Below are 23,594 nucleotides of genomic sequence, written 5' to 3'. Positions count from 1 at the left end.
TTACATTTGCAGCACTTCATCAGACTTATCATCCAGGAACAACTGTGTGAAATATGTCTGGTATTGGAAAGACTTTTTTGCCAATCATGGAAATGGATACACATGTATGTCAGGCTGAAGTTTTATCATCCCACCAGTAACTACGGGGGAAAGATGGCCTTTAATGAACAAAGACATGCATACCACTATTTCGTCGCATGACGCCTTTGAAGTTGAAGAAGCCCAGTTATGCAGAGTAGTAGACCAGTGGACCAGTGGAAGTTTCTTTTTTAAATCAGTAATATATTATGCTTATTCATATTTATTGTGTATTCAAAAGATGCATAGGCAAATACATATTCTGTATGACATAATTTACAACATTTCAGTAATCAAGTGAAGAAAGCAATTGGACTAACTAACTAACTGGACCTCAACTCATTCTCCATTAGAGATTTATATTTAACAATTACATGAGATCCAACACTGTTAGGTAATGCAAGTAAGTGTTTTATTATTAATACTGTGTTTTTAAGGTATAGTTTTTAGTTCCTAAAACAATCAAATCCCTTCATTCCTACTCTTAAGATTCTCTTCAAGTCTTCCCATGATTCTTGCCATTTGTCTGGCTAAAGGTTTTTAAGCAAAAACTAGTTTACTACTTTGCAGTGGTTGTCCTTAACTTAGAGTTATATGTTACACTGTGAATGTAAAAAGACCTCTGTGTACTCCAAATCTAAAATTCTAGGATTTCCCACTAAAATCACTCAAGGAGGGGTACATTCCATATGTACCATAGGGTGGAGGTGGAGCAGAAGGGCCAAAGGCTGTTGGGTTTTGTTGGAAGCTGGTCCCTCCTGCAAATGCTTCAAATCCATAAGCAGGAGGAACAAATGGCTGCTCCTCATCTGGACCCTGTGAAGCGGGCAGGATGACTATGGGGAACTTGATCTCAGGGTCTGAAGCATACTTAACATCCAGATAGACCTGTGGTGGAGGAATAGTCAGCACTACACATACCAATCATAAAATGCCAATGCCATAGAAACATGCACATGAATGTTTTGGAAAGGGAGATACACACCCTGAGCCTGTACTCTGCTTTGATGATGTTGCAGTTCAAGATGGACACACATGTGGTGGAGGGGATGGTGATGATCCTGGTGACAGTCTGATCCGCTGAAGGTGGGATGACTTCACCCACCTCTTTCAGGATGTCTTTGGTTTCGACTTTCCTCTTCCCCTTTGCAAAGTAGCTGTACTTCCTATACAAACAGTACTTGGGCTTAATGTCACGAGATGATTTGTTCTGAATGGAGGCCACAACCTTTATGCCTTCCCCTGGAAAACAGACCAACACTTAATACACAATGATCTGGTTGACACCTACACACAAGAGGTAGTAAAATTCTCAAACTGCATTCAGAATATGGAATGGCCAATTACTTCAAATAACATTTCAGACATTGCTCCGTGCTTTAAGAAGCAAATCCTCTAACCTAGAGAACACATCTGGATTATCTCTGCCATTAATATTCTCACACCTCCTTTGTTGAAGTCTTATCTTACAACCATAAAAAAGTTCCATGAGGAGAGGGACTTTGAGCGACACATGATTCAGCTGCAAAGAGGTTTTTTTTTTTTGTTTGTTTTTCTGCATCCCACTGTTAATAATAGGATAATAATGAGTTAATCTGTGGAGTGAATGTATAATTCAGTACCTTGGTGGAAGCCTGTTCGCTCAATATTTACATCCATGCCTACTGTCCCTGATGTAAAGAGCTTCATTTTCTTATCAGTGAAACTGTGCTGTGGAGTCTGAAAAATGACAGAGTTACATAAAGATGATGCTACTTGTCATTACGACAGCAGTGTCAAAGTCATACAGCAAACAACTTTCATGTGCATTTATGAGCTTGTGTGTGTATTGTAAGTTGGATACCATCAGCAACGGATCGCTCTTCAGGTTTGCTTTGTGGACGACGGTGAACTCCGCCTTAGCTTTACAGTCTAGTCTCATGGACCTGCTCAGGTTTGCCTCCAGTGTGTACAGGATCTTTCCATTTGAGCCTTTGAACGAGGACGGCAGCTCTCTGTAAGGCATGACAACACATTGTATTAAACAGTCTGGACAAGTAACAATAATGTTACTATATGTTTTTTCTTTTATACTAAATGTTGAGAACTTACTGATCTGGAATCTGAAAGGTGAATGGGTAGACATGGCAGCCTGGGCCAACAGTATTATTACCTGAAAAACAAAACAGCAAAGTGACATAATGTGGCTTCCATCTCTGACAATAGCAAGATTAGTAAATCAGACTATAAATGAATATAATACCAGCTCAGCATAGATGCTCATACTTAGTGGTAAAAGTGAACAAACTGTTTCTCTTACAACTGTGTTTTCTATGAGCTTGAGTAACATATAAACATCTAATTAAACCTAAAACATACACACAAATGAGTATGAGTAATGAGTATGAGTATGAGAACGAATTGTATTTTATTCATTATTTCAAAATTTAATGACATATATTGTGTACTTACCTTGTTTCTCCTGAATGATAAATTGCTTGATACTGAAGTATTTCTCTTTGTTATGGTATACAACAACTGTTTTTCCATAATGTTCAGTCCATTTGACCTCTGCTTTTCCCTTCAGCTTTACACACAGTGAATCTATCTTGCAGTCATTCACTAGTTCTAAAGTAACCCGTCCTGATATATAATCACCGCTGCTGAAAACTTTGCTTTTGTTTACAGGATTATATCCCACTGAAATACTCTTAACATTATTAGACATGGTGTGACCGCTAAGCAGAGCTTTAGGTGCAAAGTAAGTGCTAGGTGAGACAGTGAGGACAGAGATTTTAAATGCTGCGAGGTGGGTCTCTGTGCTGATAAGATACACTGGTTTTGGTAATAATTAAACCACAGGACAGTACATCTTCAATGGCAAGATTTTGATTGGTTGATGCTTAAAAAGAATAACTGACAAGAATACAAAATATTGCTCTGGGGAAAGAAAACTGGTAAAAACTAGTTTATTATTCTTTTGGAAATCTTCTTTGTGACTGTGGCAACTGTCAGACAAAAACAAAAACCACCACCCCCAAAAACAACAACAGCAACAGAACATTATATGCATGTGTCTTACATAAATCAACAGAGTGTTTAAAAACCATTTAATGTGTCCAAGTGCTGACACTATTATTGGCAGCATGTGCTACAACAAGCTACCACTGGCTCTCCTTATGCGGGTGTGTCCAACATGTGACAAACACATCAAGCAGAGATCACGAGGGCTAAACATGGAAATAATGAGTCTATAGGGGAGGTGCATCAGTACACCTGGTGTGTGTCTAGAGATGTGAGAATAAGCATGTTAGAAAGCACTACAATGTAAGCTTTTTTAATATAGCACTTTTCAAAACCAGGGCTACAAAGTGCCTCATGTTGTTACAAAAAAGACAATACAACAAACATTTTTTTTCCCATATTGTGTCAGGGCCCTGTGCACTAAAATATTACAGGTTACATATATTACAGTTAATGTTATTGCCTATAATAGTACAAGAAGTCAAGTTAATTTTATTCATATAGCGCCAATTCACAACAGAAGTTATCTCGAGGCCCTGTATATATAGAGCAGGTCTAGGCCATACTCTTTATCTTATAAAATTTACAAAGAGAGACCCAACAGATCCCACTATGAGCAAGTTCTAGGCGACAGTGGCAAGGAGAAACCTCAAGCAGAACCAGACTCAAGGTGGGCGTCCATCTGCCTCGACCGGTCAGGTTTAGACAGAGAGAGGGGGGGGTGATAACAACAAATAATAAAGTGTGAAAGCCTAAACAGCCATATCTTTTTGATATCAGACTGTCGTTGCAGCTGTCCTAAAAAACATGGTGGCTAATACAGGTGTCAAGGTACTGTTGCCAGTTCAAGTCCTTCAGAAATGGTACTGATTTCATTACTTTTGTCACCTTTGACAGTGCTATCCTCTGCACTTGGTATTTGCTAAGGCTGATGTCATCAGACTTATCATCCAGGAACAATTGTGTGAGATATGTGTGGTATAGGAAAGATGTTTTCAGCATTCATTTGACAGCTTTGTAGTGGGTGAAAATGATTTAACACAGAGAACAAGCAAGAAAGGTACAGGAAGAGAAGCATGATGAGCCAAGTCTCCACACTAAATCGGCTCCTTACAGTGTAACCCTGTGTGTTGCTGCTCCCTACAGGAAAACAGATGGACTGCACCATTTTTGCACCAGTTGTAAAAGGGCACAGGCTAAATGTTTTAAAAGTTTGATAACTTTGTTGTGAATTTGGCTCTATATAAATAAAATTGACTTGAACTGATGAAAAAAAAAACAACAACAACCTTGACACAAAAAAATACTGAAAATTTAATTACACTTCATTTAAAAATACATGCTACTGCTAAGTATGTCACATTTGGAGAATAACTAAAAGTCCATCTTAGAGAAAGGCAATGAGTGTCTTCACATTATGACATGAGGATGTGTGACATCAGACAGAGGGCAGCAAAAGAAAGCAAGCAAACATTGAGGCCTTGCTGGGGGGATGGGATAAGTTTATCTTAATAAATACATAGTATTATTTTTAACCCATGTAAACAAATTGCTTATGCAGAGCTGTGATGGCCTAAACAAGAGGCACGGATATTCAAGCCCAACAACAGCTAGATTAAAGCTAAATTCCAATACTGTTATTAATTAGTTTCATATATCAAACAAACACATTTAAATTTTCATTTTCACACAGCTGCAATATGAAAGGAGCAGCGTGTGATGATCAACCCCACATTTGAATCAAATAATGAAACTTTAAACAAAAGTCTGTAAAAGGGTTAGATGTGCAGAGCTGCTCTCAGCTATTATCAACTATAAAAACAGCCAGACATCTGAAGTTAGTGAATATTAAGTTACTTGCTCGTTTGGAATGAGTGCTGGCTGAATAACAAAAAGGAGACGGCTTTCCTCAAGGAAATTAAGCTGATGGTTTTCGCAATAAAACATAATAGGCTAAAAAGATTGAGTTTAGCAGTGTTTTCTCTGCTAAAGGGAGCAAAAAGTAATTTGGTGCATGGCATCGAGTCACTTCAGCCGAGCATTCAGCTGTTTGTCATCATCATTATTTAGAGCACATTTATCCTTACTGCGCCCAAAATTTTAATCTGGTCACATTACAGAGTCAAATACGTTCCTACATAGTTTACATACAAAACAGTATGTATATGACAATACTTTCTATATTAGAAGACATGATGGAAGTTGAGATGAAACAATAAAAACACACTAAACACATACTCACAATTCTATAATAATGATGCAGGTTCTTGACATTATATTTTTATGGTGTGAAGTGGTAACAACATTCAAACTGTAGCCCATCTTTTCCCTCCTGCTTCAGGCATGTGCTGAAACAGAATGAATGTCATGTAAACATTGACAATAATCTGAACATCACATAGATAAAACACACAGACACACTGAAAAGTGTTGGTCAGCTTGTCTATTGGCAGTTTGATGCTATAAGGCAGTTTCCACAAAGCAAAATTTGCATCTTTGGCTTATATCTAATATATTTAAGAGTATAAACAAATGTATGTATTTAAAAAATAAATTTTTATGCTGTCATAGATGAAATTGCTTAACAGAGTTTGATAAACAACACAGACAACAATTTTAAATAGGTCTGGTTAATGCATGGTTATTATTAAAAATAATATAAACCACAGTCTTCATAACTGCAAACTCAGAATTTTAACTAACAACATATATTAAAAAGCTACTAAAAGAGTCAAAACACTGGCTAACCATGTTTAAAAGGGCTATTTGTACATTTTTTCTGCTGCCAAACATGGCTACTTGCCGGGAGTGAGTGGCGATGATGGTCACTTGCAAAGAGCTCCAGCCATTGTTGCGTTTATGACACAAAAAGATTAGAATACGCCCTCTGAGCAGTGTTACTTTTTCAGGGCAGTCTACTACACTGAGTCACTATCGGAAAGTGATGAGATGAGCCAGTGGGGCTGGCTGGTTAGCACGCTAACTTCAGTAGAAGAGCCGTGATAAAACTACAAGGAAAACATTAAAGTTGTTTGTAAAGGTAAAGGAATGAGGAAGTAAAATAATTAAATTTGAAGCTAAACTTACCAAGTTTTTTCTAGACCAGTAAGCAAACAGCTGTTAACACTAACTATGGCTTATGTAGCAATAGCAAAACTTGCTAATAGCTCATTTAAACAGACTTACAGTTGCAATACACACACACAGAACTGTACAACAAATGGTATACAGTAGAATAATGAGGTAGAATTTGATAGTAGGAGGACTGGAATTAATAGCTGAAGTTTGCAAAAATGAGCAAAATATATATCTTTAAAAATGAAATTAATCATACAAAAATGTTTCTTTCAAAACAAACCAAAAAAAACTTGGCAGAGGTCATCCTTGGTAAGGAGAGAATGATATAAAGACCCTGAGAAACACTGTAAGGTTGTTCCAGTAACAAGTCAAGGTGAGAAATTACATTATGTTGTCATTTCATCACATACATTTGAAGCAATTCAAAATATTCACAAATGCACTCATAAATAAGGTGGGGGCTGACTGAGCACAGGGGAATCACACAGGATGATGGGAACCAGAACTGTGAGATCAGGGAAAGCAAATCCACAGAGGCTCACCTGTAGCAGACACAAGAAAACAAGATAAACAGACTTGAGGTTCATCATAAGATTGTATTCAAGAAACAGTCGATAATCCAAATATATTTCCAAGTGAGCAGTTTGTACCTTAAAACCTGCAGTCAAACTGGATCACAAAGAAAAGAAATCATTTCCTCCAACATCAGTACCAACCTCAATAAAATACTCGATAACCAGGATGCTGCAGTTAGAGATGGTGAGCGATGCAGACGAGGGAATAGTGAGCATGATCTCAGTGTGCACATCGGAGGTCTGAGCGCTGATGGGCTCCCCAGTCAGTGACGCCAAGTGCTTGACTAACATCCTCTTGCTGACCTTGCTGTGGGTGTAGTAAACCTGCTTCTGCTGCAGCCTCACCTTCGGAGTAGCTGTGTGAGTTGAGCTGTTACTAAACTCGCAAATTATTTTCACCGTTTCACCTGGAGGAAGAACAGACGCGGTGTTTGGATGTGGATTATTTTCTAACATTCAATGTCATTCTTATTTGATGTGACAAATGGATGGATGGGTGGGTGGATGGACGGATAGATACAGTACCAGGAACGAAGGCTTTCTTCTCTACACTGACTGTCATTGTGATAGGACCTGAGGCACACCACAGACAGCACAGTGTCATTTGGTTGGAGCCTGAGAGAGGAGCCTGCCAAAAAATACATGTGATAAATCTTTACATTTATTCAGCTTATTTCCTAAATAATCAAATAGCCGTTTAAGCACAAAGTATAGAGGGGAAAATGGTGCTGCTGAGGCAGTGCAGGTAACCTCCCCAGAGCTACAGAACCCTGAACCCCAGAGTCCTGAAAGCTTACTGCTGCTGTGACCCATACTAAATATTAATTATATGCAGTAGATATACTGATCTTCATAATGTACTGATACAATTTTGTTTTTGCTCTTACTATTGAAGAAATCATTACCCACTATGCTGACAGACAATTGATACAATACATGCACCACTGGATGCTAATCAAACTGTGATTTCAGAATGTCACTTCAAAGTATGTTTTCAGCAGTTGTCTCACCACCATTTGCAATTTTTGCAGCTTTGAGTACCACCTCCATTTCTTTTTGCACTGCATTGTGAGATAATGGTGTACACATCATAAACACACTTACATTTTCTGTGTACACTTTAATTTTGTCCTTTTTTTCCCCATTTGTAAACTCACTACATACTCAGGGCCTCCCTGGGATTAGCATGGACAGGGTAGGGACTTGTGTGTCCACTAGTGTGTGGTATTTTAAAAGAAAATGTGTTTGAGGATATGCACCTGACACGAGGGCCCTTGTCAAAAAAAAAAAAAACACAAAAACAGGACATTTACCATTTCAGTTTTGTGGTTACATGACTCACGTGACGTGCTCATTTCAACCAATTGTATTGTGCATATTCGCTCACTGGAGCATGTTCCTGGGACATTTAATGGACCAGAGCCGTTGATAATGGTAGCAGTTCCTCCTGTACTTATATTGCTATGGTAAGTCAAAACGTCTGCTGTGAAAAGGTGTATTCAAGTAGAGACAAAACACTGCAACAGAGAGTAGCTCAGCAGCTCCTTGTTTACCCTCCACAGTAGGTTAATCTGATCATGGATCACTTACCCACAGCACTGGCTGGTTGGTATCAATGCGGTTTACGAAGTTCAGCTCCGTCACAAAGTCCTTGGACATATGCCAGGGTCTGCTGATGCTCACTGTCAAGCTGTACAATATTTTTCCATGAATCCCTTGGAAGCTGGATGGGAAGTCTCTGCAAAACAGTAAAAAGAAAGATTGGAATAATGAGATGTTATTAGGTGTGTGTGTGTGTGGGGGGGGGGGGGGGGGGGGGGGGGCAATATTTTTCATGCAAAAGTTTTTATGCAAAGTTTTAAGATGAAGATCCATGAAGCTCAGATTTTGGAGAAAACAATCTCAAAGCATCTTATAAGATAAAATAAAATAATTAGTTTTCTTGTTTTTTCTTTGGGGTTTTTTTCAGCTTAACTTTTAAGATAGCCCGCGTGACCTTATCTGAAGTACCACGTGACCTCATCACAGAAACAAGGATGGAAGCAGCTCATACAAACCCCTGTGGCAGCTGACATGAAAATGGATACACATGCGTGCCAGGCTGAAGTTTTGTCGTCCTACCAGTAGCTGCGGAGGAGAAAGACAGACTTTACCGAACAATGATTGGTTGTTTGCCAAGTTTCCACACTGCATCCGCACGACCCCACAGAGCGCATACCAGTGTTTTCTTGCATGATGACGTTTTTGAAGTCGAAGAAGTTCAGTTTTGCTGAGTAGTGTCTCCGCTGTCTTCCCCTCCTTCCCCCCCCTCCACCGGACGACCAGTGGACATCCGCCTTTCCCGTCAGTTTCACAGTCATTAAGGTAATCTTCGTCTCCTTCGTGAGCTCGAAGGAGATCTGTCCCGTTATTGGATCGCCACTGGAGAAAGTATTCCTCTCATTGAGAGCGCTGAAATTGATTTGGAAATTCTTGAAGGTCTGTTCGAACATCGTCGAGGTTTTTTTTTAACTAAACCATGCGTCTGACGTTAAAATCTAGTTTAACAAGGATGATAAAAGTTTTAGTGTGGTAAACGGTCCAATTAAATGGAATGGTAGCTAAATACCAGGGACACTGTGTCTCAGTTTTCACCGACAACAATAAATTCAGTAACTTGCGCAGGCGCATAACATGCAGGAGGACCAGCCCTGATTTGGGGCGTGTCCTCTAGCCCTTCGATCAGCGCCCTGCAGAGCACTGGTAAAGAAAAAGTAACTGAATGAACTGTGAAATCTTAGAGGACTGCAGACCTGTCTTGTTTCTGTACATTTCTGTCAGATCCGAAGCTGTAATCTATCATTAGATTCACTGCTGTTTAATATTCATGGCAGGCTACAACATCAACTTTGTTTTTGTCATATGGACAACCAGAATGATTTTGTAATGCGTAATGATCTGATTTAAAATTGAGGGGACTGTGTCTTTACACGTTCTTTGAATGTTGCTCTGCTGTGCTGGTGCTTATTCTCAAGACCTTGGGTGATTTTTGGACCATGACTATGTCTCTAGATCTTGTATTTGTTTAATTTTATCGTTAACATATTTTGTAAACCCAGTCTGTGGTTTGACGTGTAAATGGATGAAACCCTACACCAGACATGAGTTACATCACAAATTGTATTTCCTTCGACTAGAACTGCATGGAAATGTACTGTATCATGTTAGAGTCCTGATGTTCAGGCCTGAAGGCAGCGCCTAGTTCGTTTCTTCTTTTCTGAATCGTTTTATCTCAACATGAAGATATTCTTCTTTGGTATATTTGAAGTATGGAGTGTTCTGAATAGGATTTCTTTCACATTATAAAAAATATTTAGAACATGATCTGTTGATAATCATTATAATGAGAAGACGGATTGTATCCCATGACAGAAAATTTGTAAAACATGCTACTAGCATCAAAGTTGTTTAAAAAATGGCAACACTAGACTGCACTATATACTTTAAAGTGATGCTCTGTGCATTGTGCAGTAGAAACCATGACGATACAGAACTTACTGACAACATAACTTGTCATTACACACCCAAATGTCATATTTTCCCATGCCGCAAATCAGTTGTTTCAGAACTACTCTCAGAATAAACTGCACAGTGACATTTTAAACATAATGTTGTGTTATGCTTTAATGACAAGTGGTTTAATTGCACTTTGATAGAGTTATGGTACACAATACAGCCATAAAATGCTGATAACGGTCCATTAAAACTGTCAGCACGAGGCATATAAAGACCTGTTACAGTCACACATTTCTCTACTCAGTTTACATCCAAAACAGTATGTGTATGACAATAGTTTATATGTAAAAAGACATGATGGAAGTTGAGATGAAATGATAAAAACACATACTTACAATAATGTGATAATAATGCAGGTTTGTGATATGTTGTTTATGGTGTTAAGTGGTATTAACATTCAAACTGCAACATATCTTTTCTCTCCTGCTTCAGTTATATGGTGAAACAATGAATGTCACATAAATACTGACAATAATCAGAACATTACATAGAACACACAGACACATAAACTGAAAACTTGCTTGTCTGGTGGCAGTATGATGCTATAAGGCAGTTTCCACAAAGCAAGCTTTATGTCTTTGGCTTATGGCTAATATACTCAGGAGTCACTTGCTGTTTAAATAAAGTGCTGTGGTGTATATAATCTCAAAATGACATTTTTACATTTCTGCCATTCTTAAAAGATTTTGATGACCAATACTGACAACAATTCTTAACAATTAAGTTCAAGCTTTTCAGTATCAACATATATTAAAAATCAATAAACACATGGTGGAACCATGTTAAAGGGGCAATTTGTAAGTTTTCTCTGCAGCAGAATGTGGTTTCTGGTCAGGAGCAGGTGGAGTGTGTGGTGTGGTGTGATGATGGCAAGTCAAAAGCTACAGCCATTCCATTGTTGCGTTTACAACACAAGAGCTCATAATACACCCTCTTAGCAGTGTTACTTCTTCGTGGGCAGTCTGAACGCTACAGTGAGTCACTAGACACTATCGGAAAGTGATGAGATGGGCCAGCCGGGTGGGTCTAGGTGGTTAGCATACCAACTTCAGTAGAAGAAGTGATAAAACTAGAAGTAAAACATTGCCATTACTGGATACAGCTCTTGACAAAAAAAGGAATGAAGTTGCTAATGCTAACATTGGCTATGCAGTGATAGCAAAACCTACAAATAGCTCCTTTAAAACAGAACGATAATTTGCAGCTGCAGTGCACACAGAGATATCCAAAGAGATAGTACACAATAATATAAAGAGGTAGATTTGCTACTAATTTGACTAAAATTAGTAAGTGAAGTTTGCAAATATGTAAAGAGATGTCTTCAAAAATGTAAGAAGTTTTTATACCAAGTCACACATTTTTAAAAACAAATTTTAAAAAAAGCTTGGCAGCATGGGTAGACTGATACAAAAACTGAGAAATACTGTAATGCTGTTCCAGTAACAAGTCAGAGTACCAGTGATTTTTAGGGACAAAATATTTTTTATTGCACTTTCACATTAAATAAACAGACAGCTGTTTTCACTCCCATGCTGCGCTACACTCCTGCTAATTTATCACAGATCATCTCCTAGAAGCAAAATATGAATATAATTGTACTGAAACTTTTTTACCCAAAATTAAAACAATGGAGCACTATGGTCAGTCAGTGCTTATTGGACACAAACCTCTGGCCAAATGAAATGAGATTGCATAGATTATTTCTGTCTATCTTTGGGAGCTGGATACGGTGACATGCTATAAAATGTTGCACTTATGGCTGAGTTGACAGCGGACAAGAATAGGAATTCAGTGAGGTAACGTTAGCGTTGTTATTTCTCTTGGCCTTCATGCATTCATCCTACTGAAGTCTGTGGTGTGATTTCAAGTGATTGAACACGTTATTTGTGTTGGTTTGCAGCACAGACACAAGTCTCATGCACTTTGCATATGAATTGTTCCTGCTTAACATCATTCTCCCTAAATCCAAAACACAACCAAACAATGGATGATGACCAGTTTTGAGGCACTAGCTCTTCTCCTGCTTCAAGTATTTGATTTTCGTTTTGCCACCTGCTCTCTGCTGTCATTCTTCCACTCTGACCTGCTGCTGCAGGGTACATCCACACCCCTTGTGGATGACTGTTAATTTAGGAAGCACTTGACATGTTTCAGAGTTTTCTATGAGCAGAGCATGCACTTAAAATGTCAATATCACAGACGATCAGGCCCATTTAATTGTGGGAAGCCAAAACTGTGGTCATAATCAATATTCAATTAATTGTGCAGTCTAAGTCAGTGATAAATTACATTATGTTGTCACTTCATTAGATACATTTGAAGCAATTTAAAATAGTCACAAATGTACTCACAAGTAAGGTGGGGGTTGAGTGAATTAAAGGGTATCGCACAAGATGATGGGAACCAGAACTGTGAGGTCAGTGCATGCGTTGAGGCTCACCTGTAGGAGGACAAATTTGAGGTTCATCATGTGACTGTATTTAAGAAACAGTCGATAATTCAAATTTGTACCTTAATAAAACCTGCAGTCAAACTGGATCACAAAGAAAAGAAATCATTTCCTCCAACATCAGTACCAACCTCAATAAAATACTCGACAACCAGGATGCTGCAGTTAGAGATGGTGAGCGATGCAGACGAGGGAATAGTGAGCATGATCTCAGTGTGCACATTGGAGGTCTGAGCGCTGATGGGCTCTCCAGTCAGTGACGCCAAGTGCTTGACAAACATCCTCTTGCTGACCTTGCTGTGGGTGTAGTAAACCTGCTTCTGCTGCAGCCTCACCTTCGGAGTAGCTGTGCGAGTTGAGCCGTTACTAAACTCGCAAATTATTTTCACCGTTTCACCTGGAGGAAGAACAGACGCGGTGTTTGGATGTGAATTATTTTCCAAACTTCAATGTCATTCTTATTCGATGTGACAAATGGATGGATGGGTGGGTGGATGGACGGATAGATACAGTACCAGGAACGAAGGCTTTCTTCTCTACACTGACTGTCATTGTGATAGGACGCGAGGCACACCACAGACAGCACAGTGTCATTTGGTTGGAGCCTGAGAGAGGAGCCTGCCAAAAAATGCACGTGATAAATCTTTACATTTATTCAGCTTATTTCCTAAATAATCAAATAGCCATTTAAGCACAAAGTATAGAGGGGAAAATGGTGCTACTGAGGCAGTGCAGGTAACCTCCCCAGAGCTACAGAACCCTGAACCCCAGAGTCCTGAAAGCTTACTGCTGCTGTGACCCATACTAAATATTAATTATATGCAGTAGATATACTGATCTTCATAATGTACTGATACAATTTTGTTTTTGCTCTTACTATTGAAGAAATCATTACCCACTATGCTGACAGACAATTGATACAATACATGTAAGGAATAGAAGTTTAAAACTGTGGCTTCAGAATGTCACTACCAAGTTTTCTGGGGTTGTCTCGCTACCATTTGTTTTATGTTTTGCAGCTTTGTACCACCTCCATTTCTTTCGTGCACTGCACTGTGGGACAACAGCGTATACATCAGTAACACACTCAAAAATCCAGCATTTTTTGAGTATACTTGTGCAACAGGGAGTAGGAAGAATATGGCACAGCAGCTCCTTGTTTTCCTTTCCCGGCAGGTTAATCTGATCACGTACCACTCACCCACAGCACTGGCTGGTTGGTATCAATGTGGTTTACAAAGTTCAGCTCCGTCACAAAGTCCTTGGACATATGCCAGGGTCTGCTGATGCTCACTGTCAAGCTGTACAATATTCTTCCATGAATCCCTTGGAAGCTGGATGGGAAGTCTCTGCATTGATGCAAAACAGTACAAAAAGGTTCGAATGATGAGATGTCTAATGCAATCTGGGGGGAAAATATGCAAATAAATATGATTTTTTTTTTTTTTTTGCAAAAGTTTAAGAAGATTCATGAAGCTCAGATATTAGAGAAAACAATCTCAAAGCATCGTCTCACACTGTAGAAAACAACTAAACACTGGATTTAGTTGTTCTTCTAGCTCTTAAATAAAGACTTTTTCAGCTTAACTTTTAAGATAGCCCGCGTGACCTTATCTGAAGTACCACGTGACCTCATCACAGAAACAAGGATGGAAGCAGCTCATACAAACCCCTGTGGCAGCTGACATGAAAATGGATACACATGCGTGCCAGGCTGAAGTTTTGTCGTCCTACCAGTAGCTGCGGAGGAGAAAGACAGACTTTACCAAACAATGATTGGTTGTTTGCCAAGTTTCCACACTGCATCCGCACGACCCCACAGAGCGCATACCAGTGTTTTCTTGCATGATGACGCCTTTGAAGTCGAAGAAGTCCAGTCTTGCCGAGTAGTGCCTTCTGCCACTCCTCCCTCCTCCGGTGGACCAGTGGACATTCGCCTTCCCCGTCAGTTTCACCGTTATCACAGTGATCTTCGTCTCCTTCGTGAGCTCGAAGGAGATCTGTCCTGTTATTGGATCGCCACTGGAGAAAGTATTCCTCTCATTCAGAGCCCTGAAACAGATTTGGAAATTCTTGAAGGTCTGTTCGAACATCGTTGAAACCCGAGTCAAGTTTTTTTTTTTTTTTTTTTTTTTTTTTTAAGATCACTCTTCTGAAATAAATAAAGAAATAATGAAAGTGTCCATGTAGGAAGATAGTCCAGGTAAATGCAAAGGAGGTTAAATACCAAGAATACTGTGCAAGTTCTCACCAACAAAACAGTGAATTTAAAGACCTGCGTAGGGGCATATCATGCAGGAGGAGCAGCCCTGATTTCGGGCGGAGACAGGGCTCCGTCAGTGCGCTACAGAGCACTGATGGAGCCACAAAAAGTGAGTGAATGAACCGTGAAACATTAGAGGACTGCAGACCGTCTGTAGTTTCTCACGTTTCTGCGCATTTGACTGTCATTCCTGTTAGATCCCAAACTAAAATCCAATTTTAAAAAAACTATTAAAGTTGTCTGCTATTCCACAGAGATTATTCACCATCATAGTGCAACATCAACATATTCTTTATTAGTGTGGACTTACAAGGCACTAAATAACACCAATCAGGATGATTCTGTAATGCTTAATGATCTAATTTAAAATGAAGGGGACTGTGTCTTCAAATGTCCTTTGGATGTTGCTCAAGACCTTGTGTGATGTTTGGACTGAGACTGTGTCACTGTAGCTTGCATTTGTTTTATTTTATTGTTAACCTGTTTTTGTAAACCTAGTCTAAGGTTTGACATGTAAATGGACAAAACCCTAAGTCAGACATGAGTTACATCACAAATTGGATTTCCTTTGAAAAGAACTGTTTAAAAATCTAATTCCAGTAGACTATGAATGAAAAGTTTGAGATGTGCAGGTTGCAGTTTTCTTATACAAGCATTTGAAGTTGTTTTGGATGTTCAAATAGTGATATCCGTCAAGTCAACACTGAATGGCAAGAAACACATAACTCATGAAAAAATCTTTCATGTTCTCAGGAGTACCTTAGAGTTTAAGGTAAATTGACAAGCCTCTAGAAGGTGAGACAAACTTAGTGACAGAGACTGAAAGTGGTAAACATAGCAGCTGTATAATATGTGGGATCTGCTCTGCAGTGTATTACCAGATGACATGACTGAACATGATTTGTTTCTTGCTGCCTTTCTTTACCAATCATAATCCTGATGTTCACGCCTGAAGCCAGCGCCTAGTTTGTTTCTTTTGTGAATCATTTTATCAGAACATGAAGATATTCTTCTTTGGCGGACTTTAAATGTGACGAGCTGTGCTTTCTGAATGGGATTCAACACCCCGCACCCCACCACTACCAATTTCTGTTAATTAATTACAAAATCCTACAAACACATTTTCTTACCTCTGCAGTTATGAGTGCGTTTTGTAGTTTTTGTTATATTTGCCAAAGTTTATACATGTCCTCGTCTGCTTCCCCCATAATACAGTGGACACGAATGGAATTTAATTCTTAACAGCAATATCTCTGAGCAACAAAATAATATCCCTGTTACTGTGGATAAATCAGTCACACACATGGTGTCTAGAATTATTAGAATTGGAATGTTCCAGAATTATCCACAGTGAGGTGTGAGGATTATTCAGATGGTTTTGGGACACTGTTTGTGGAAAGAGATACATATTTTAAATATTATGAGTACCATGAATGGAAGCTATTACATTAGCTGTGGTACAACTAAGGGTAAGTGAGAAAAGTTTTTTGTAATTTGGTTGAAGTGACCCTTTAACAATCTGTAACTGTCTAACCACTAGATGGCACTAAATGCTTTATTGTGATGCTCTGTGCATTGTGCAGTAGAAACCATGACGATACAGAACTTACTGACAACATAACTTATCATTACAAACCCAAATGTCATATTTCCTCGAGCCACAAATCAATCATTTCACAACTACTCTCAGAATAAACTGCACTGTGGCATTTTAAACATAATGTTGTGTTATGCTTTAATAACAAGTGGTTTAACTGCACTTTGATAGGGTTATGGTACACAATACAGCCATAAAATGCTGATAACAATCCATTAAAACTGACAGCACGAGGCATATAAAGACTCCCGGCACAAGTTAACTTGACCACAGATCTTTTCATACCTGCTGTCTTGTTCTATTTGGGAAGGGAATAGACCCGGCGGCAGGCTCTTCTAAAGTACAAGATTTTCTTTGGAGTGTAGTGAGGAACAGCATTTTGTACAAATGACTTGTCAGAGATTGTGTCTGGGCTGTTACAGATGTATGGAAGCCATGCATCACTTACTGTACCAGACTCACCCTTTGGCAGCTGTCAGCTAGGATGGGATTTTGGTAATCACTAAACCACACAAACAGTTGCTGACAATATCCACTGTCAATAGATTAATAGTCCTGTCATTACTATACCTTTTTTTTAGCTTAAAATGTTCAAGAGGTGGTTTCCACTACTCCAAACTAACCACTCCCATCCCTTGTTCAGTTTCTATTTGCTAAGTGTTTATGCACAGGCCTTTATCAAATTAAATGTTTGACAAGACAGTTTGTGATATTTAGATGAGAATCAGGAGGTAGCGCTTTAATTGCATTTTAAAACAGGAAGAAAGAAAAAGCAGAAATCGCTTCAATCAACAAACTTTAATCATCTCTGTTGTTAAAACTAACCGTCCATTAGCTGCTCAAAGACTTAATGTTCAGGCGTATAAACAGTGGAAAGAATTTATTGTTGCAATGGTATTGGAGCCCCACATAGCAACTCGTGCAAAGTGGCATTCGCAAGAAATCAAGATCCCAGCTGTTTTGCATCAGGGCTACTCTGAAGTTGTTAAGGATTACTCGTAACACTCCTGGAAAGTTTCGCTAATGGATAAGCTGTCACATCAAGCACAGCTGCCCCTTTCTTCTCCAGCCTTCATTCACTTTTATACAGGGTAGAGTAAGCAATATGAAACAACAACCAAATTGAAATAATACATGGTGTGCTTGTAATAATCCTTTTGCCTTTTTACCTTTTTGCCTGTGCTGCTGCCAAAATAAGAAATCTTTCAAGATCCTGAGCTTAATGTTATCGAGTGACATGATATCAACAAGTCCTGTAGTCAATCTTTGTGCTGAGGGAACATTAGCTTCTGGGAGATAACGTGTTTGGGAAGCTTGGTTTTGTGAAAAGCGGCTGGTTGTTATAAATGTGCAAAATTGATGTAGATGAGAACTTGGCACGTTTCTGCTTCCAAGTTAGAGTCTCAGCAACCTGATCTTTTCGTACGGATCTGCATGTTGGTCATGAATGTGAGTGTGTGTGTGTGTGTGTGTGTGTATTTTTGGGTGAGTGCACTCACACACACGGCCATTTATAATAGGCTTTGACTTTAGCTGTCCCTGATAAGGGCACCTATCAGGTTTAGTTGAGCTCACGGTGACTTGACTTTGCCTGCCAACTCGGTAAACCAACCACACACGGTATGACGGTCGCACATACGCACGAACACACACACTCACACACACACACACACACATACATCTATCTCTCCATCCATCTTTTTATCTTAGAGATATCACATCACATTGTTAACTGGATCATTCAGACAGCAGTTGGTATTTTGATCTAGCTGTGTCCACTGCTGGTGGGGTTACATTTAGATGACAGCTTTATTTCTGTTTGTCTTGGCTCATTTATCTCCAGCAAATACATCTTTACAGATTTGGAAACATGATATTTCCTCTGACGTTGTCTTTTCTGAATCTCTGTAACAGCCCTCATCAGCTCCACATAATGAGGCAGCTGGTGAGTGCAACATGTTTCCCTCATCATCAAAGTTTCTGCATACCTGTCCATTTTTTGGGGCTCAAACAAAGTAATTACCTGGAATTACTCTCTTTTCCCGGCATGATTTCACTCCTCTAATCACTCGTCAGTCTTTGTGCAATGATTTCTATTTTGACAATTTTGCCACGTTAATAACACTGTTGTTTGTCGTACAGGAATAGATCAGACAGCGGCAGTTAGTCGGATCTAAATCCAAAGTGAAGTAAAAGAACCCAGAGGATAAGCCGCGTTATTGATCTGTAGTTTCTACACACCGCCTCTCTCCTCTAGTTAATCCACAGGGTCAGCTCTAATGACATTGAGGAGCTCCTCTGGCAGTCGGCACTGCTGCCATTTGCAATTTAGATGGAGGGAAAGGAGAGGAGGAGGCGGTGTGGGAGGGTGCAAATGAGGAAAGGAAGTGAAGGAGGGCTGAAAGGAGTGACGGGAAGATGATGGATAAAAGGAAAAGACAAGGAAGAAGAAGACAGCAGGAGGATGGGTGCAGTGCAGGGAAATGGTTTTGGAGAAGGAAATAAAAATAGAGTAGGTGGATTTGAATGACAGAAAATTAGGATTTTAGCAAGAAGTTGGGCTCTGCTGGTTGAGTTGATCCATTGTGTCAAGTCTCACACCATTTTCTTAACGCATAACATTCAAAGAAATACGTCAACGTTTTGGATAGCATGCTTGCTCTCTTGCAGACAGTTGGATGAGAAGATTGATACCATTCTCATATCTGTATGGTAAATATGAAGCTTCAGCCAGCAGCTGGTTATCTCGGCTTAGCACAAAGACAGGAAACTGGAAAACAAAATCGAAAGTACGAAAAGCAAAATGTATTTCCAGAATGTTGAAAGGTTCATTTAACCAAAATGTGCAGTGTACCTTAATGTCTCACGGATGGATTGATGTCCTATATGTCTCTCTCTTTAGTGCCACCCAAACTAAAATACAATAAATGTTGCATTTAAATATTTGAGTTAGGAGTATGCTGAGAGGAAGGGGTTAACTGTGTCAGATTTGAGCAGTTATGCACTTTTTTTCTTTTTTGCTCTCACCAAAAGAATTCCTGCGGCAAAACAGGAAGCCGCAGAGGGAACAGTTGGCAACCTTAATCTTGTGTAGATCCTCTGATAGCTTTCTTCTCCACAAACAATGCTGGTCAGGGCTGAGGAGGCTCTGGAGGGGTGTTGAAAGACCCAGTAACCAGCCAAGCTCTTTGTCAGGCTCTGACTGATCAACACTCAGACTTGTTCATGTAGTACCAGGAAAAGATAACGTTTAGTCACTTCAAAATGGCTGTGCCTTCCCAGTGTCTTACATCCTCAATTGTTTACAGTATAGTTTAGGAGCACAGCAGCTAAATGTGCAGCATCTTATAAGAACTTAAACTGCTCGTGTAATGTGTGTGTGTGTGTGTGTGTGAGACAGAGTCTGTTTGTCTGAATCCATGTCTGTCTGTGTGTTAATTCGGTAACAGTCTCTCCATCCAATAACGGTTATATATGAGTCAAACAATGGGAGAAGACCTGTTTGGGGTTTCCTGAAAAGTTTACCACATGATGAAGTCAGAGTGAAAGAATCCTATTTTAAAAGAGCATCACAGTTCGCTCACTCTGCGGCCAGACTTTAAAAGCTAATGCTGCCACCATGATGTCATTACCGCAGGGCCAATGCTACAGCTAATGAGTCAGGAACAGCGTGGAGTCTCGTAATATAGCCTACAAATCAGTTCCTGTCTGTCTGTCTCTCTCCCTGTGGTTAACACGCAAAACGCCCCGCCACTCACTAACACAAAATGGGACTGCCAACCCACATGCTATATTCATGTCTAAAGTTCACATCTAAAGTAGTGCTCCATCTCAGAGTATAAGAGTTACCTCAGTAAAACAAAAGAGGTGCTTTGTTCCATCGTCAGGGCTAAATCCTCCCTCAGCAATTACCGTTCACCTTCCAAGGACCTCGGCGAGGAACAGAGCAAGTCTCTTTCTTTTAAAGCAGGCAGTGGAGCATGAAGACACAGGTGCTCCACAGGCAAAGTCAGACCACACTTCTTATTCGCCTGGCTATACTGTAAGCTTCGAACAAAATGATATGACTCTGTTGGTGTCTACAGCAGGTATTTTGTCCATGAAGAGCATATGTAGCAGTCAGATTGGTAATAATTGATATTGTGAGAAAGACAATGACATAAGCATTTATGAAATGAAAGTAATGAATTGCATGGCATGGAAGCAGAAAGAGAGATGTTAATGCACAGAGGGATACGCTGGAGTGATTTGAGAGTGTTTCAAATTCCATACTTGATGTGTAACTCTCAACTGTCAGTTTCAATAATGCGTCTGTCCACCAAATATTGTAATTGCCTATTTTAGCCTGCTTTAGTCTAGACATATGCCGAAGTGTGATTCTGTTTATGATACCTTATGATTCACCCATGAAAGATGGGCCTTTCAAGTAAATGTCATTTGAGCTGTTAGAACATTTAGGAAATAAAGATTTCCTTTTCCTTATGAATTTGGGGATTTCACAGAGGAAAATACCTAATATGAATATTTTGAGTCTTGGCAGCAAAACTTCCCAGACTGTATTTGCTCCTGCCGGCTGTATGAATCTGCATGTGTGTGAGATGCCTAGAGATACAACATGACTAAGTGTCTATAGCCACGCTAGCGGCACAATGAGGCTGTGGTTAGGCACAACAGCCACAACATCAATTCTGATGCCACTTCCCTTTGCAGATGGATTTCCCAGACTGCACTGAATGGCTATGCAAAGGTTAACTTGTGTATGTCTCCCTACATATGCAAACATCATGTTCTGAAATCACATTGTAATCATCACTCAGAGCATCGTGACAGACAGACATCGTACAGAATTACAGAGTTGTCTGTCAAAGTCCAGGTCCAGTATTTGCCTTGAGCTGTCCGGCTGTTTCAAAACAAATCTTCCAGCCTACAACAGAGATCCTTGAAATAAAATCCACTTGATCTCCCCCCTAAACTCCACTTTATGACTCAGTGAAGAAAGAGACGCCATCACTTGAACCACTGTAGTCCTGACTCAACTTGTTCTCATTTCCTGTTTAAAGGGGAATGCAGCTTGATCACATTATGAGGCACTCAAACACCATAAAAGACAGGTTGTAACAAAAAATGAAAATGCCCTTTTTTTCCAGGAGATTACCTGTGATATATATTTTGTTCACGTGATGTACATTTGGGACCCTTCCTGTCTTTCACCAACGCAGCCACTGTTGCTGCAGTTGTTTACATCGGGGCCAATGGGAGGCTTCCAGACGCAAAGGGTCTGACAGTCTATCAGTGGAAGAGGGTAGTTAATATGGGCACACAACCTCTGTCCTGACCTTGAGGCAGGTCCATCCATCATCTAGGCTTAGAGAAGGGATGAGGCTGAGAGGTATATCCAGATGGAGGACACTTTAACCCAGGCTAGAGCCTCCACATCCACATCAGTGTATACTCTCTGTCCTTACTTCTGTGAGAGGTGAGAGGATTGAGAATTAGGGGTAATATTGTCAAGAAAAAGCACAGCCCTGCTGCTGTTGTTATTGGAGGGCCACATTAAACATACAAACACATGCATGTAACATGTAAAAGAAATTTAAACATAAGAGTAATTTTATGTTATCTCTATTTTTTTAGGTTTGCATGTATTTGACAAAATTAAAGCTGTAAGCTTTGTCAAACTGCTCGGCTTGGATTTGAAAACAAATTGGAGACTTGAAAAAAGCTGATATGATTTGTGCAAAAATGCATCAGACTGAATATATCCATGCACACAAAGCTATAAACACTACTGTCACAGTTTCATATTAATATATATAGGGTTTGAAAATGTTTGACTTTGGCGTCCCCCAGTGGTAGTATCAAAAAAGACACTGTGGCAGACAGCAATATATGATGATATACAGGGACACAGAGAATAAAAGGCTGAAAGAAATGCTTTACTGGAATGTCATTTTTCTACAAATAAAAACTTATGCCATCAAGTGTATTTGAAATATGCTATGATCACATGAAAACTACACACCGAGGCTTTAGGCTTCTAGCTGGGAACAGATAGATATGTGTGTCTTATGTCCACTTTCTGTCCCCATCGTCCCCTTCAAAATATACTAATCAATCAGTGTTGTCTCTGTGGTACATCATGGCCTGTTGCCTGTCTGTCACAGTACTATCAAGCCAACTGACAAACTAAAAAACAGCTGTAAAGTTGAGGCCTGGAAAACCAGAACAATGAGCTGAAAGGTTCTGAAAAAGCTTTGTATTACTGAGCGGAATTACAGTGTCAAGTAATAATTCCCTGTGGCTTCACCTGTAAAAGCAGAATCTTTTATATACACAAAGTCATTTCATTATTGATGATAGCGGCTTTAAACACTTAAAATTTGTTAGGAAAAGAGACAATGTATTACACACTGTACAGTGATTACAATTTATTTTTTTTTAAAAGGAAATCCAGGAAGCTAGGTCTCAAGTATGTTGAACCTGATCCTCTCAGTGTAAATGCAGCCAATAATACATACGATGAAAAGTACAGAATGTTTTGTTACTTTTTATCTATAATCAATAAAAGCAAATGTTCCACCATTACTAATTTAGTCTTGTTTATGTGTGTGTGTGTGTGTGTGTGTGTGTGTGTGTGTACCACCTGAAGAATGCCCACTGTGCTTTCTGTCTGTTCTTTCACTTAAGCCTGTTGTACTCTTTGGAGAAGTCTAGCTTGGGGTCATCTCAGTATTGCAGATCAGAGAGTGTGCTTTTGGCGGGCAGTATAAGAAGTGTTGTTTCTTTTTCACGCTAAAAACACTCACAGACACGCGCACACACACTCACACACACTCATCCAATCCCCACTCTCCCATTTTGTTTTTTGGGTCGCATTCATCTGCAGCCTTATTACCCAGAGTCCTCTGCGACAGCCTGAGCGGCGCTCCGCTGCTGGAGTGTTCTGTTAGTCACATCAGCACCCAGCGCACGCTCAACCCAGCTCAGATCATCAGG

The 23,594-nt window shown here is 39.6% G+C and overlaps 3 protein-coding genes across 4 annotated transcripts; all 3 read right to left on the bottom strand.

The window, feature by feature from the left end:
* Positions 1-723: 723 nt before the first annotated feature.
* LOC108878041 (arrestin domain-containing protein 3-like) lies at positions 724-2,785 on the bottom strand. Its single transcript, XM_051075153.1, has 6 exons — positions 2,530-2,785; positions 2,170-2,230; positions 1,922-2,072; positions 1,701-1,797; positions 1,064-1,320; positions 724-966 (listed from the first exon to the last, which is right to left on the bottom strand). The coding sequence occupies exons 1-6, from the start codon at positions 2,783-2,785 to the stop codon at positions 724-726; spliced, it is 1,065 nt and encodes a 354-aa protein (XP_050931110.1).
* A 2,722-nt stretch (positions 2,786-5,507) lies between these two features.
* Positions 5,508-9,388, bottom strand: LOC108878742 (arrestin domain-containing protein 3). Its single transcript, XM_018669709.2, has 6 exons — positions 8,953-9,388; positions 8,792-8,861; positions 8,325-8,472; positions 7,260-7,362; positions 6,876-7,141; positions 5,508-6,701 (listed from the first exon to the last, which is right to left on the bottom strand). The coding sequence occupies exons 1-6, from the start codon at positions 9,224-9,226 to the stop codon at positions 6,603-6,605; spliced, it is 960 nt and encodes a 319-aa protein (XP_018525225.1). The 5' UTR covers positions 9,227-9,388; the 3' UTR covers positions 5,508-6,602.
* A 226-nt stretch (positions 9,389-9,614) lies between these two features.
* Positions 9,615-16,765, bottom strand: LOC108878743 (arrestin domain-containing protein 3). Of its 2 annotated transcripts, XM_051075248.1 has the most exons (7): positions 14,570-16,765; positions 14,409-14,478; positions 13,940-14,087; positions 13,254-13,356; positions 12,870-13,135; positions 12,641-12,729; positions 9,615-11,358 (listed from the first exon to the last, which is right to left on the bottom strand). In XM_051075248.1, the coding sequence occupies exons 1-6, from the start codon at positions 14,829-14,831 to the stop codon at positions 12,664-12,666; spliced, it is 915 nt and encodes a 304-aa protein (XP_050931205.1). In that variant the 5' UTR covers positions 14,832-16,765; the 3' UTR covers positions 9,615-11,358; positions 12,641-12,663. The 2 variants fall into 2 exon arrangements, with proteins under 2 accessions (XP_050931205.1, XP_018525226.1); XM_018669710.2 differs by having other exon boundaries at positions 9,615-12,729.
* Positions 16,766-23,594: the final 6,829 nt, after the last annotated feature.

This window comes from Lates calcarifer, linkage group LG13 (assembly GCF_001640805.2).
Source record: "Lates calcarifer isolate ASB-BC8 linkage group LG13, TLL_Latcal_v3, whole genome shotgun sequence".
Taxonomy (NCBI): domain Eukaryota; kingdom Metazoa; phylum Chordata; class Actinopteri; family Centropomidae; genus Lates; species Lates calcarifer.
Note: the sequence above shows the minus strand (reverse complement) of the source record. Positions and strands in the feature narration are given on the sequence as shown.